This window comes from Barbus barbus (genome assembly GCF_936440315.1).
Source record: "Barbus barbus genome assembly, chromosome: 26".
NCBI lineage: Eukaryota > Metazoa > Chordata > Actinopteri > Cypriniformes > Cyprinidae > Barbus > Barbus barbus.
The window spans coordinates 19,816,655-19,832,933 of record NC_136754.1 but is presented as its reverse complement, the minus strand read 5'-3'; the positions used below and the strand labels follow the sequence as shown (position 1 = coordinate 19,832,933).

Sequence of the window (16,279 nt, the reverse complement as noted above, 5' to 3'; positions counted from 1 at the left end):
CAATGGCATAGCAACACATTAAAAACCATTTAGAACACCTTAGGTACTGCATAGCATCAACCTGCAAAAAAGTTTTACATAGGCACAACTCTCAGTGAAATGGCATGTTCTGTCATGAAACTCTAGATGGCACAGGTGATGGGTCTTTAATGCAGATTGATGATATTCACAACACTTAACTGCTTGGCACAAGCTGATTGGTTCATGTTGCGTACGCAGCTAGTGAGCTTACTGCTTAACATTTAAATGGCTGGTTAGAGTTCACTAGAGCAGTTCGCAGCATGTGCACTTTCAGAGTCCTCTGAAACCCTCCACCTCCCCAGCTCCACCTGTATAGATCTGCTACAGGCTATTAGATATGCTACTCACAGCATCGTATTGGCGTATACATGTATTGGCAGTAGCAAGTTCTTGCACTTGCATTGCAGAAGCAGCAATAATCTACAACAGCAGCAACATAGCAGATCTATTCCGATAACATCAAATACAGTAACATTGTCATATCCATTACCATGCTAAAATCATCCGACAAATGTCATGACAGAAATATATTTTCCACTGAAAATATAAAATCTAGTTTTATTGTTAATTTCTTGTGATGGGGGAACAGCTTGTTTCAGTATTGAGGAGATTGAGTGATTGTTTTGCTTGTGTGTGTGTCAAAAAGGCACAGCTGCTGATTTAAAAGGAAGTATCGTGCTGTGTGACACTGTGACAGTGGGAATGGGGCTCTGTGGCCGAGAGAGAGAGCGAGAACAGCAGGTTAGTGGAATCAGAAGCCTTCACTAATCCCATTAGCTGTGCACAAATTGATGCACGGGAACGAGACGAGTGAGGATGACTGCATTAATTCTACCTGACTGATACCGGCCCTGGTCAGGAAATGAAAGCTCAAGAGGTGTTTAGCACCTCATGCAGTCTTTAATTAATATCTCCAGCAGCATTACCGTCACCGTAGCACTGCTTCGAGAAGATGCGCAGGACGTGCTCGCTTGTACACGGGAAGTGCAGCTGACGGGCGGGCGGCTCGGCCAATGGAGAAGCGCCAGGATAGAAAGGATGTATTGTGCTGCATCCTCTCGCATCCCTCCCTCCTGCTGCCGCTAAGGCCGGCCTCCGCTACTCTGGTATCCTGGATACACTTCACAGCACCGCCATCCGATTGGCTGGGAAGGATGAGAGGAAAAAAAAAAAAACAGTAGCAAAAACAGAAGTCAATTCTGGGAGATGGATGGATGTTTTTTGCTAGAGCCGCTAAACACAGATGCAGCAACCATTTCCGCCTCTCAGCTTTGCGTTTTGCAAAAGAGACGGTGAAAAGAGAAGGGATTTCAAGTGCGTTAATCAGATCCAAGGGAACTGACACGGCCGTGTGTTTAAGCAGAGCTGGAGGACGAGGGACGAGAACGAGGGGGAGGCATCGAAGGAGAAAAACAGACAGGAAGGGGCACAAAATAGCACAGAAGGAGACGAATACATGGAGGCGGAGAGATACATCCACCCCTGCTCCTGACATCAGCAGTGCGCGGGGAAAGATCCGAGGGGAGTGAGGGACGAGGAGGAGGAAGATAACGCGCACGCGAGAGAAAGAGAGAAAGAACGAGAAGGGAACGGAAAGGAAGTGAGCAGGTAGCTGTGGACGTGGAGGCTCTTCCCCCTCCCCCTCACGTTTCACCGCGAACACTGAGCGCATCCGGCCGGCAAACCGTGCGCCATCGAGCGTCCGCACATAGATCTCTAGGCGAGGGGATTTCCGGCGCCATGGCTCGCGGAGGCCAGAGAACGACGTCTCGGCAGGGCATGGCTCACTTCCTGTTGCGGTGCAACCTCAGCCCGGAGGCCCAGAAGGTGGTGGTGTTCGTCATCATGATGATGCTGGTCATCATCAACGTAGTGCTGATGTTCCTGCTGGCCTTCCAGTAGCGCGCAGCCGCAGTGAAGAGAAAGAGAGAGGGAGGGGTGGAGAGGAAGACGAGGAGGAGGAGGAGGAGGGGAATTTGGTCCCTCTCGCTCACTCGTGGATGCAGACATCACAGTGCAGGTAACCGGAATGGGTGTGACTGTGTGTGTGTGTGTGTGTGTGTGTGTGTGTGTGTGTGTGGTTGGTGGCGTTCAGCCAGAAGTAATATGCTGGGACAACAGCAAATGTAACCACTCTTGAGTGGCTTCTAGGGGTCAGGCTTTGATTTCATCTTTGAAGTCATCTGAGGGCATCTTCAGACGTTTTGTCTGCTTCTGCAGGTAGGTTTGGGTTTTATGTGTGGGAGACTTTGAACGACTGTGCTTGTTTTGTTGTGTAACCGTCAACTTATGGATCTGTATGCTTTGATTCTGACTAACGAGCACAACAAACATGGTGTTTTTGGCCTATGTGAGGCTTTCTTTTATGCCAGACTTTGTCCCAGAGGGATCTGCACAACCCTTCCACTGGTGAGCAAAAAAAAGAGGTCACACTGGTGAGCTTGACAGGTTATAGTGGGGTTATAGTTTAGTAGAGCAGCATGGTGTCTTGGTGAGGAATAAATATTCAGAAGGAAACAAATCGGAAAATCAACCAATGAACATTGGCATGGTTTGGCTCAGCAAAAATGGTATTCTGGAAATATTTGGATACTAGAACATCCAGACTGGTTTTAAAAACCTTATGCATTCATGATCATTCATGATTTTCATTAGTTTTTTTGGATGTTTGTACAGTATGTGCCAGGGCTGTTTCTGATCATATTTGAACAAACCAAGAAGCTGTAACTCACAGGCCGTGAAGAGGAGGCACATGGGAAAGTATGTGGGTGTGTCGCTAGGCAACAGGGTACATAGGCACATGTAGTGATGAGAATGCTGGGCTCTGGATTCAGGGGGTGTATATTCAGCTTTCGAGTCCATCGGCGCTGTGAGAGTGTGAACAGAGTGTGATTATTACATCAGCTCTGATAGATCACGCTTAGCTGTGCAGCAGAGATGGTTTGATGGAGGCTGTTAATCTTGCCAGGATCAAGAATATCATTTTCTCTGTAGCCAAGCTGAACAGTGTGGCAATATATTACCCCGCTTTTTTGTTTACTTTGCCAAATCAATCCTTGCAAGCAGAAAGCGGAAACTTAAAATGTCCACTCAAGGAAAAAGCAGACTGCAGACAGAAAAGCCTTAATTTGGTAATTCTTTCTCCAGTGATACATTGCATTTTGATTTTGGTTGAGTGCACAGAATGAAGGGTTGTATATCATTGCATGATAACACATTATGCCATTGAGATACTAAAACAGGCAGTGAAATTGAATGCTCTGTGTTGTTACAAAGTATTTAAAAAAAATTGTATTTATTTATTTTTTTGCAGCGTATATATATATATATATAAAAGAGGAGGGGTGGGGGGGTGGCCAAGTATGGCAGGGGTAGACAATAAGGGAAATTTGCCACTGGCCCTCCGGGCCAGTGTCTTTTGAAGTTCACTGGCCCAGGTCAACGCGTCGGGTATTGATCCCAATAATCACGAAAAAGAACAGTTTGCTTTAACAACATGAATAACATTTATTTTTTTTAAGGTAGGTTTAGTGCAAAGTGCAGCAAAACTGTGCAAAAACATGAAACAAGTGCAAATAAACCTATTGCATAGGATTCATTCTCCGTAGTCACACAGCAATTCATTATATTATGTTCATACCATAGGTTTCATACACGTTAACTTTTCTCTAACTTACTTGTCTGCATATGTGGGCATTGATCTGCAGAGCTCACAGTAAACCTCTTTTTTTTCTTGATCGTAGCCCAGCTAGGGGTGGGCGATACGGGAAAAATATCATATCACGATTTTTTTTTAGAAATATCACGATTCACGATTTTATGACGATTCTTTGTCATGTTGGTTTTACAAGTTGTCTGAGCATTACAGCCAAACTAGAAAGACAAAGCCTTTCAAGGTAACAAAAAACAAAAAAAAGACATGACAGATATTTAGGTCAAAGTGGGCGAAGATAAAAATCTTTGTCATCATTCTATCTTTCTTATTTTTTAATAAGAACAAAGATACACATTACAAATACACATAATATACAAATAAAACAAACAGTGCTTTATTTTCAGGTACAATAGGTGTATTTAGCAGAGCATTCAATGAAATTGAATGAACAAATATAAAAATAAAACACTAGATAGACTGATTCCTAAAGCAAATGTATTAAAGTTTTTCAGTCAAGAATAGTGAGTGATTTTTCTCTGTGTTTTGTTGTTTTGTTAACGTTAAATGAATAGTTCCCCCAAAAATAAATATTCTGTCATCTGTCTGTCAATTCTGTCATAATGTTTTATTTTTATACCATCATTTACTCAAATTGTTTTAAACCTGAATGAGTTTCTTTCTTCTGCTGAACATAAATGCTATTTTGAAGAAGGTGGAAAACCAAACAGTTGCTGGTCCACAGTGACTTCCATAGGATTTTTCTTTCCTATCAAAGCCAATGTGGACCAGCAACTGTTTGGTTACCCTCATTCTTCAAAATATCTTATTTTGGGTTCAGCACAAGAAATTATTAGAGGTTTGGGACAACATGTGAGTGAGTAAATAATGACAGAAATTAAATTTTAGGGTGAACTATCCCTTTAATGACAGTCGACAGCATGTTTATTGTCCTGTCCCTTTAAGAGCTGCACGCATCTAATATACAGTACAGGCACGCATCCGTTTCTCTCTTAACTATTTACTTTCATTTTAGAGATAACCAACTGAGTCTGTATGTAAACCTTGTGTGTTTTGACAGTATTAGCGCAAAAGATGAGTTAGTTGAGTAATCAGGAGCTGTTAGACAGGCTTTTTAGCACGCGTGCTTCAGGTGTATGTGCTCAGAAAAAGCGCAGACCAGCGCGCGAATTAAACATTTAACCAGCAAGGCTTGTGTGCAAATAATGTACTTTTGCGATCGCGAATAAGTGCAGTGTCCTGTCAGAGTAACTCTGCCGCTGTATGTCGTGTTGTACAGTACATAGAGACGGAGGCACCAGAACTGTATTTGACAGAATGTGTGCTGTAGCACGATACTACCATATTTCTTCAAAAGCAGATCGTGGAGACATTTTTATCGTCCACGATCAAAAATCGTCATATCGCACACCCCTAAGCCCAGCCAATTCCAGCGGTCTCGCCACTGGGGCTGAAACTTTCTCTGCCTTTTCTTTTCGTATTCCCTTTCGCTTTCCCTCAATTCCTCTGGTGATTTTCTCTTCCTTGCCTTCTCTTTTTTACCCGGCGTTTGGCGGGAGCGAGCAAGGCGGTGCAGACGGAGCGTAAGGCTGTCGGGATCACGTAACGTGTTAGCGGTGGTTACCGAGACGATTAAACAGAAATCAAAACACAGAACCACAGGTAATTAATGTGAAATTAGACTTTTTTTTAATCGAGGCATTATTTTTACTGGCCCCACCGGGCTAGTAGTTGGAGCGATCTGGTGGCCCTGACGGTTTTAAAAGTACGTCCGGGCCACCGGGCCAATTATATTGTCGACCCCAGTATGGTGAACCATACTCGGAATTTGTGCTCTGTATTTAACCCATCCGAGTGTACACACACTAGTGAAAAATACACCCAGAGCAGTGGGCAGCCAATGCTGCGGCGCCCGGGGATATGTGTGTGTGTGTATATATATATATATATATATATATATATATATATATATATATATATATATATATATATATATATATATATATATATATATATGTGTGTGTGTGTGTGTGTATGTATATATATATATATATATATATATATATGTGTGTGTGTGTGTGTGTATATATATATATATATATATATATATATATATATATGTGTGTGTGTATGTATATATATATATATATATATATATGTGTGTGTGTGTGATAGTAGTATCGCTTTTTATTTAATTTTTTCATTTATATGTTTATTATTGAAATGTTGTTATATGCATGTGTCAATTTTATTTAATTTCTTTATTTTCTTAAATATGTGGGTAGATAGCAGGGGTTCTCAAAGTCTACATTCAAAGGTCCAAATCTGAATTTTCATCAGTGTCAAAGGTCCGGAACAATTGGTTATTACAAAACGTGTTTTTAATAAACATACATAACATATAACAAATAAACACTCTTTTAAAAAAAAAGGTTCCCTTTGCATTCAAAATACGTTAATAACAAGTGCAAAAGTGGCAAAACAATTAATTTAAGTGTCAGCAGTAGAAGTCGACCTATAATGTTTTTTCTCTGGCCAATGCAGATATTTAGAAATCAGGGCAGCCTATGGCCGATGTATGATGCTGATTTTTTGGGCCGATTTTCTCTTTTTTTCCCTTTATATCAAAAGAGAGTTTGCATAAATGGTTATTGCAGGGCACCAGATAGTAAGAGTAGTAGTAGTAGCCTAATTCATAGTAATACATGGCTCAAAACTTAAGCACCTTCTCAAAACAGTTCTGAAGCATGCTTTTTTGTTTATGTTTGCTGACAGACACCAGTGTTTCCCGCAGACTAGCAAATGCAAGTTGATTCTCTGCCAGCAGGAGGCGCTGTTGGAGCGTGATATATAGCTGTTTCCCCGGTAACGACTGTAATCAAATAAGCGCTACTTTATCAGCCATTACAGGAAAGACCAAATGAAAATTGGCATCAAAGCTTTTCTGAAGAAAACGGACGGTTCTTTTAAAAGATACATTCATATAAAAACACCCGCGCAGCATTTTATTTTTGAAACGCGCAGTGCTCAGTTTATTCACCGAAGTATAAGCCTTTTGTAAAATTTATTTGTAGCGGTCAGTTTTGATATTGTGACAAGCCGCCACAAATAAATGTATACACTGGGCACTGCTATAAGACAAATTGCCATAATATAAGTGATAGCAAAACAAAACAAAAAAAAATAAAATATTAGCGGTGAAATGTCGCCCGATTATGTCAAACGTCATACGCTCACTGGATGTCATGATGACAACAAATGTCATCAAGGAAAAGTTTCAATATCTCGCCTGCAATTTCGAAACTTCTCCAAAAAGACATAAAAAATAAGAATAAATAAACAAATGATTTACAAGTTTAACGTGCGTTTTAACTTTTTAGTTTTAGTTACTTTTTCTTATTTGTAAGTCGCTTTGGACAAGCGTCTGCTAAATGACAAAAGTAAGTAAAAGTATGTGTGTGTGTATATATATATATATATATATATATATATATATATATATATATACATACATACATATATATATGAAGAGATTATTTGCAAAAACAGATAACTCAGTTTTACACACTCACTCACTCACTCACTCACTCACTCGCTCACTCACTCACTCGCTCACTCACTCACTCACACACACTCACACACTCACACACATTTTCTCTTGGGGATATAATGAGTAATTATAGCCGTCCAACATCATAGTATAATTGAAAACCAGGCCTAAAACTTCACATTATCACGTTGTTTTTATTTCATGTATTAACAATTACAGAACATTTAGTTTAGGTGAACTTAAAACAATAAATAAATAAAAAATCAACACACACTACATCAATAAATGGAATAATAATTACATTTTGCAACTTTTAGAGAATCTATTACAAATGTCATTCAAAACTTAAAATAAGAAGTGCATTCAAACCCTCACAATAGTGTTGTATATTTTAACACCTGCAAAATCCTAACAGATAAATTGTAAATATTCAATATATTTTTCAGATCCAATGTAAAGTGCATGTTGCTGTACAATGTGTATTAAACAGCAAGAACAAACAAGTGTAAGAATTTCCATGTACTAGTGACATATATGAAATTAAACAATGAAATGAAATGCAACCGTGGCTTATTACTTTTCATTTACATACATATTTGCTATTATACTCATGTTAAAGTAGTTTCTGCTTTAATATGATGAGTTACATTATACAGGCAATGATTTGTCATTCTGTTTTTCCTTCATCTTGTGTGTCAATAGCTGATCAGTGATGGCAGCGTGTGCGCGGAGGCTCTATGGGACCACGTCACCATGGACGACCAGGAGCTGGGCTTCAAAGCTGGAGATGTCATCGAAGTAGTGGACGCCACAAACAAGGAGTGGTGGTGGGGCCGGGTGCTGGACAGCGAGGGCTGGTTCCCTGCCAGCTTTGTTCGGGTAAAGGAGAATAGATTTCCCGCTCATAACAAAAATTGGATTACTGTCACATTATGTCATCGCTATTACATTAGACTAGAATGAGGGGTCATCAGTGCACCAGTGTTCTTTTTGCCAAATACATTGGTAAAAGCCACTGCACAGTGAACATTTAGGACCAGATTTACATGCTTGAGGAATCCCATAAGACGCAATCCCATAAGAGCGCTGACGGGAGTGGAAAGTTTTGCAGGTGATCTGATGACAATGTGGAAATTAATGAACACAGACGCAGTCAGATCATTTCCATAATGAAACAACGCAATCAACCAAGAGCAGTGCAAGTTATTGCAGCCATTTCAAGCACAAATTGGGTTAAGACATGCTTTTTTGAAGTGTTAAATAATGGCGCAAATACCAGTAAATTGACTACTGCAGATCTTATTAAATTGCGTTGCATGATTTATTTAAATACTCTCCTCCCATAAATTTTGTATCTGCATATGCAGTTAGGTCAGCCACAAAAATAACTGTTCATGTACCTTTTCATAGCTAATTTTTCACTGTGTCTTTAGTAAATCCTGACAGTATTAACCTATTTGTTATTGGTAGTTACGGGTGAACCAAGATGAACCCATGGAGGAATACTTAGCCCATCTGGATGGGGCCTCGGAGGGGGGTGGGGCCAGCATGGGGGGCCCCTTAGGGCCCGGTCTGCCCTGCAAGGAGCAGATGAGAGCCAACGTCATCAATGAGATCATGAGCACAGAGAGGGATTACATCAAACACCTAAAGGACATCTGTGAGGTCAGTTTGCCACATGGCTCTGATCGATCGGTTCTACTTCAGCATGTGCATCTTGTTTCAGAGCATTACAGTGTCTATAGAGTCACTCGGCTCTCTGTTTACATGCTGAGAGAATGACCTGATTCATATCAGCTGCTCCATAATCCAACTATAGCTGTACTATAGCATTAAACCTTTGACATACTCACTTTGGCTTCCAGGGCTATATAAAACAGTGTCGGAAGAGGACAGATATGTTTACTGAGGAGCAACTGCGCACTATCTTTGGGAACATCGATGAGCTTTACCGTTTCCAAAAGAAGTTCCTCAAAGCCTTGGAGAAGAAATTCAACAAAGACCATCCTCACCTCAGCGAGATTGGCTCCTGCTTCTTAGAGCACGTAAGCTGACTTACATGTAGGCGGAGATTTAGGATGCAGTTTTTAGGTTTGGATTTTTATTCTCTTCTCTTCACTTCTTTTCCATCCAGCAAACAAACTTTCAGATCTACTCTGAATATTGCAACAACCACCCCAATGCCTGCGTGCAGCTCTCCAAACTGATGAAGATCAAGAAGTATGTGTTCTTCTTTGAGGCCTGTCGTCTGCTCCAGAAGATGATCGACATTTCACTGGATGGATTCCTGCTTACTCCTGTTCAGAAGATCTGCAAGTATCCTCTGCAGCTGGCTGAACTCCTGAAGTACACCAACCCACAGCACAGGTAATGAGGTCACACATTTACTACACTCTCAAGCTGTAATTGGGTACACAATCAAAAGATACTAATATAAAGGTGTACCTTTTGAAAGGGTACCAACTTTTCCACTGTTTTTCTGAGAGTGTACTGTATGTCCGCATTGATATGTGATATAAATGATTGTCAAGCATTGAATAGACATCTTGAAATTAAGCACATATGAGCACATTTAGTAAAATGTGAATTATTTGTGTAGATGACACTTTAAAAATCTCCATGTCTAGAGAGGCAGATTTTCTCTCTTCACTCATGTCACTCGCAACAAAATAACTGCATTGAAACGTATGGCATATATGCATGTCTGTAATTAAGAAATTAAACACTTTCCCCCCACACTTTATGAATATAATTGGTGATATTTCACTTGGTTGAGCATCAGTGATAATCAAGTGTCATCATATGTTAAATAAAAATACAGATACATCTACTAGTGTTCAGTTTATTCAGCAAATCGAAAAAATAAAAAGTACAAAAGATTTATTTTTCATTGTCATTAAATGAAATGCTGTTCTTTTGAACTGTCTGTTCATCCTGAAATAAAATATAAGAAATGAAGAATGTATAAGATCTAATAAGAAATGTTTCTTGATCACCAGATCAGCATGTTAAAATGGTTTCTGAAAGATCATGTGACACTGAAGACTGGAGTAATGGCTCCTGAAAATATATTCAGTTTTTAATTTGAAAATATTTTAAATACAATTTATTACTGTGATGGCAAAGCTGCTTTTTTCAAAATATTAGGTCCAAATGGACATTGTTGCCCAGTAGATTTAAAATGTCAATGCAATAACTTAATGGAAAAAGATCTATAATTCATGAGCACTAATGGATGACAAATTGCTGAATCAGTGTTTTGAATGTTTTGATTCACATTTTGCTAATTGGCATTTCAAATCTCATATATTTTGCTTTTCAGAGATTATAAGGATGTGGAAGCTGCCTTAAATGCAATGAAGAATGTGGCCAGACTGATCAATGAGAGAAAGAGGCGTCTGGAGAATATTGACAAAATTGCTCAGTGGCAAAGCTCCATAGAGGACTGGGAGGTAAATTACACAAGCATCTTGGATAATATTCACACTGATTCACTCCAGGACTGTGTGGTCTCACAGGCTCTTTTCCCATTCATTAGGGTGAAGACATCTTGAGCAGAAGCTCTGATCTGATTTTCTCAGGAGACCTGACCAAGATCTCCCAGCCACAGGCCAAAGGCCAGCAGCGAATGTTCTTTCTCTTTGACCACCAACTGGTTTTCTGTAAGAAGGTCAGTCGCTTGCCATGCCAGTGAGTTAAATGCCAGTTTTTATGTGAGTTAAAGTAGTTATTTTATATGATTGTTCTAATTGCTTGGCACCACAGGATCTGCTTCGGAGGGACATCCTGTACTACAAGGGTCGGTTAGACATGGATCAGATGCAAGTGGTGGATGTAGAGGATGGGAAGGATAAGGACTTTAACGTGAGTGTGAAGAATGCCTTGAAATTATGTTCTCCTGGGGGAGAGGAGGTCCACCTTCTGTGTGCCAAGAAACCCGAGCAGAAGCAGCGCTGGCTGCGAGCCTTTGCGGATGAACGGGAACAGGTCCAGCACGACCTCGAAACAGGTGAACAAGCTCTTAGAAGCGCAAATAAAAGCATCGATTTTATTGTCCACAGTCTTTAAATGGATTATTTTCACAGTCATCCTGCATCATTTGTTCTCCATCAACAAAAATGAACGTAAATGACAACTTGAAATCATTTGGTGATTGAATGTACAATTGCCACCTGTCAGATGATAAAATAAATATTCATCTAGAATTACATCCTCAGTCATATCTAGGGACCAGAAAGGCCTGGGCTCTTTTAAATTAAGCCAGTAAATAACATCCTATCCTGGCAACCAGAGTTATTTTAGTATTAATGATATATTATTGATGTGCTATAGTTTTAATAATATTTAGAATATATATATATATATATATATATATATATACACAGTGCCCTCCATAAGTATTGGAACAGTAAAGACAAAATTGCTCTGTTGGCTGTGGAGTCAAGACATTTACAAATATGATTAAAAGATGAATATGAGACAAAACTACAGAATGTCACATTTTATTATTGGGTGATTCAACACAGATGTTTTATCAGCTAAGAAGTTCAGCACTTTTAGAGTTTAATCCCTCTATCTGATGTGAGCATACGTATTGGAACAGTTGCCTCACAGGTCTTTCTAAGTGATCAGCTGTGTCCGGTTGCATTAATTCTTCAGGTATTAAAAACAGGGAATGTGTTGCATCAGTTATATCCAATACTTCTGAATTCTGAATCTTTCATTCGATGATAACACACACAAACCAGGATGAAGATGAAGGTGCTGACTTTGAGAGAAAAGCAAGCAATTTGGATGCTAAAAGAAAAGAGGAAGTCAATTAGAGCTATAGCAAAAAATAAAGGGCATGGAGAAATCAAGAGTTTGGAAACCACCAGCGACCAACAACTACCTGATCAGCTGAGAAAACAACAGTAGTTGATGACAGACAAATCATAAAAGCTGTGAAAATGAACCATAAAAGATGTGTCTGTAAAATCACCAACAACTTCCAGAAAGCTGGGTGTTGCTCTGACAATCTACTGTCCTCAGGAGACTTTGACACAGAATTACAGATGCTACACAGCAAGATGCAAACCTCTGACCAGCACCAAAAATAGAAAGGCAAGATTAGAGTTTGCAAAAAAAGCACAAAGGTGAGCCAGAAGAGTTTAGGAACTGTGTTTAAGGACCAATGAGACAAAAGATGAACCTTTATCTAAGTGATGGGAAAGCAAAAATGTGGAGAAAAAAGGGAAATGCAAATGATCCCAAGCATACAGCCTCTTCTGTAAAGCATGGTGGAGGTGGTGTCATGGCATGGGCATGCATGGCTGCCTCTGGAACAGGCCCTCTCAACTTTACTGATGACTTAATGTATGATGACAGTAGCAGAATGAATTTGGAAGGGTACAAAACCATCTTGCCTACCAATATTCAAGAAAATGCCACCAGATTCATTGGGAAGTGCTTCATATTGCATCAGGACAATGACCCAAAACACCCTGCCAGTTCAGTCAAGGAATATATAAGGGCAAAGAAATGGAAAGTCTTAGATTGCCCAAGTCAATCTCCAGATTTAAATCTGATTGAACATGAATTTCACCAGCTGAAGAGGAGAGTAAAGGCAGAAACTCCCCAAAACAGGCAACAACTGGGATTGGCTGCATTAAAGGCTGGGAAAAGTCTTTCAAAAGATGAGACCAAGAGTCTGGTGATGTCTATGGGTCACAGACTCACTGCTGTGATTGTGCGCAAGGGATCTGCAACTAAATAATAGTTTTTAATATTTTATATCTGCCTTATGTTCAACTGTCCCAATACTTATGCTCACATCAATGAGTGGGATGAACTCTAAAAGTGCTGTTCTTTTTATTTGGTAAAACATGTGTGTGTTGAAACGGATAATAATAAAAGTAGTTTAGTCTCATATTCATCTTTTAATCATATTTGCAAATGTCTTGACTCCACAGCCAACAGAGCAATTTTGTCTATACTTATGGAGGGGACTGTATATATATATATATATATATATATATATATATATATATGAATGTATATGTGTGTGCTTTTGTTTTATTTTATATTTTTAGCTTTCCTTTTAATTTTATTCACATTTCAAGCCATTTTTGTATCTTATTTTAAAATATTACTATATTTAGATTTTTTTTTTTACTATATTTATTATTTATTATATATTTATTTTTTTAGTTTACTTAAGGTTTAGTTTTTATTTATAGCAGTCAGTTATTTTGGTACTTAAGCTTTGTTAACAATAGTAACCTTGAGGCAACTTTCACTAATGCACATTCAAACTGTTGGCAGTGCCATGACATATTTGAAATATATTTTCTTATGTATTCGTATTTGCTGATCTGTTTAGTTTTATATAATGTTTGTACATGACATAAGTGTTGGTCTGTCCCCATAGTTGATTAATTGTATTAATGTTTTTGTTTTGTCTTCCAAACAGGTTTTACGATCACAGAGATCCAGAAGAAGCAGGCCATGTTGAATGCATCTAAAAGTCATCCAGCAGGGAAGCCCAAAGGTGAATTTCAGCTGTTTTGTCTTTTCTGTCATTATTATATGCTGGAGATACAGGATGTAGTGTGGAGACTGAAATCATGTGTCATGTGTGGTTGCTGTTCATCTGTTCACAAGCACGTGTTTGACCTTGTTTGTGTTGTGTTTCATTATTACCTTGCCCTGGAACAGCATTAGCTTTACAGCATCTTTTGGCACTCAGAACTCCTTCACTTCTTCACCCAAAAACTTCCAAGTGCCTACGTTTTTCTGAACCTTCAGGACATATGGCTCCCAGGGCCACCTTAACTTCACCTCTCCTCCCTGAAGGCCCTCAGCGTAGACAGGGGCGGGGGGTTAGGGTGCCCCCTGGGGTCCTGCGCAGGGCAATATCTTGGGTGTCCTCTCAAAGTAGAGAGCCGATCGAGTAGTCCAGGGTAATTCTACAGCGTGTTAGTGTGACTTATCTGCTTATTTAACTGAGGCTGGGTCAAAATATTGGTTTTCTGATTAATCATGATCAATATTTAAATCATCATTTACCAAAGTTTGCGGTTTGAATTGAATATGATAAAATAAAAAGAAGAAATTGTCCAAAAAGGGTGCATACAGTAACATGCAGCATGACTGGTGTAGTCTGATTCACAAACATATTCATGAACAAAATACTCTTTTATACCAGATATTTTAAGTGAATTAACAACATACAAAGTAACTAATCAGTGTAGTGTGATTCCCAAAGAATGAATCTTTTAAAATGATTATTTTTAGTGAATCAACATACAGAGCAAACAATGGAGTATGATTCACAAACAAATCAAAAACCCACAGCAGAACCAATGTAGCCCAATTCACAAACAAATGAATCTTTTAAATTGGTTATTTTTAGTGAATAAACATGCAGAACAAACTGATTCAATCTGATTCAAATGACTCTTGTGAGCCAGTTGTTTTTAAGAACATTTGCCACTCTTTTATGGGAGTTTATAACTAAAATATGAGTTCATATTTTTAAAATATTTTAATATTAATTATAATAATAATATAAAAATAGCAGTTTTGCATAAGAAAAAAAAATTTAAGTGTTCACAGAGAATGTTTTTTTTTTATTCAGTTATTGTATCTGGTAAATAATTTTTGTAATGCACAAGATGTACAGCATTAGCTGAGGTGAGAATCACTTTCATATGAAGGATCAAATGGAATCGAATCAGAAAATCTGTATCCATACCCCAGCCTTGCTGATCTAGTTTCTGTAATTCACTGGCAACCCATTCCTCCCTTATAAGTACACACTTAACCCATTTACAGCATAACATTCAATAATATTAGCATACTCTAAACTGGTCTGACTCAAACACGCAGAACCAACGACCAAAACAAGCTCGTCTACTAAACCCATGTGTACATATGTGTCCCGTTCTCTAATGACCTAAATCTCTCGGGTCCTGACCCTTTGTTTATGTCCTCTTCCCCGCAGCTGTGACCAGGCCCTACTATGACTTCCTGCTGCGTCAGAAGCACCCCACGCTTCCCACCTCCCTGCCCCAGCAGCAGGTCATCATGTTGGCTGAACCCAAACGCAAGACCTCCAATTTCTGGCACAACATTGGACGCTTGACACCGTTCAAAAAATGAGACTCGGTACATTCGCGGTTGTGCCTGAACTCGTGTTTTTATCCCAGTGTAACATGTTTATTTTTATTGTCCAATTGCGAAAGCACTTTATGGGTTGGTTACAATCACGGCATCGCTCCCAGACGTTGTGGAACATCGTGGGAGGGCGTTCTCGCTATGTTATTATTGACGTCAAAAAAGACAGCTACTACTGCTCAACCGCTCCACTTTCCGGCACTAACACGACTACTGCTGCAAGTCATCGTACGGACACGCTTCATCGAATGAGCCCTGCTTGAAGAGAGGACTTCTTTCTATGTTGGTTAATTTATTTTCAAGTTTTCAATGTATGCCAGCTATCCACAGTGCCCAACTACTAGCTTTTGTATGTAATTTGATACTTTTGTGTAACCCATCATGATGTTTGAAGTTTCCAAGGGTTCCGCACAAGATAAAAGTAGACCGTGTTGAGATTTATTACTGTATTAACTTCCTGGAGGCTGTCACTCGAAGTCCGTCGATATCATGTCAGTCTGTGTATGCATCTATCAACTCCTCCCAACTTTCTCCTCATGAAGCCTCTGAAATGAAACGTAGACGACGTCCCATCGGTACTCAACCGTTTCAGATGAGTGTTTCATGTATGCTCATTTGATTCTGCTGCCTAATGACTTCTCTGTAATGAACTTCTCTTTGAAGTGCCATTCCAAACGTGACCCAGATATTGTGATGGGGGTTGCATGAATTTGCTGTGAAACTCGACATTTTCAACCCAAATAAAACTCTCAATACTCTGTCATTCTGATAGATAATGGTACTATTAAATTAAAGACTATGTTTGACAGTTGTCAAATATGTATGATTATCTTTGACCACAGAACAAAGTATGTTAATAAAAGCATTTGTAAGTGTTA

At 39.2% G+C, this 16,279-nt stretch overlaps 1 protein-coding gene across 6 annotated transcripts in view; it reads left to right on the top strand.

Moving 5' to 3' along the window:
• Positions 1-16,279, top strand: part of arhgef4 (Rho guanine nucleotide exchange factor (GEF) 4) — an 87,215-nt gene extending 70,936 nt beyond the window's left edge. For 4 of the 6 annotated variants that reach the window (XM_079378373.1, XM_079378374.1, XM_079378375.1 and 1 more), the window contains 9 exons: positions 7,947-8,123; positions 8,715-8,909; positions 9,110-9,289; positions 9,379-9,611; positions 10,567-10,696; positions 10,783-10,914; positions 11,010-11,253; positions 13,696-13,773; positions 15,229-16,279. In XM_079378373.1, the coding sequence (XP_079234499.1) occupies positions 7,947-8,123; positions 8,715-8,909; positions 9,110-9,289; positions 9,379-9,611; positions 10,567-10,696; positions 10,783-10,914; positions 11,010-11,253; positions 13,696-13,773; positions 15,229-15,386 (1,527 nt within the window). In that variant the 3' untranslated portion in view covers positions 15,387-16,279. Of the gene's footprint in view, positions 1-1,156; positions 2,042-4,630; positions 5,357-7,946; positions 8,124-8,714; positions 8,910-9,109; positions 9,290-9,378; positions 9,612-10,566; positions 10,697-10,782; positions 10,915-11,009; positions 11,254-13,695; positions 13,774-15,228 lie in introns of those variants that run through there. The other 2 variants (XM_079378377.1, XM_079378378.1) reach the window with 2 other exon arrangements.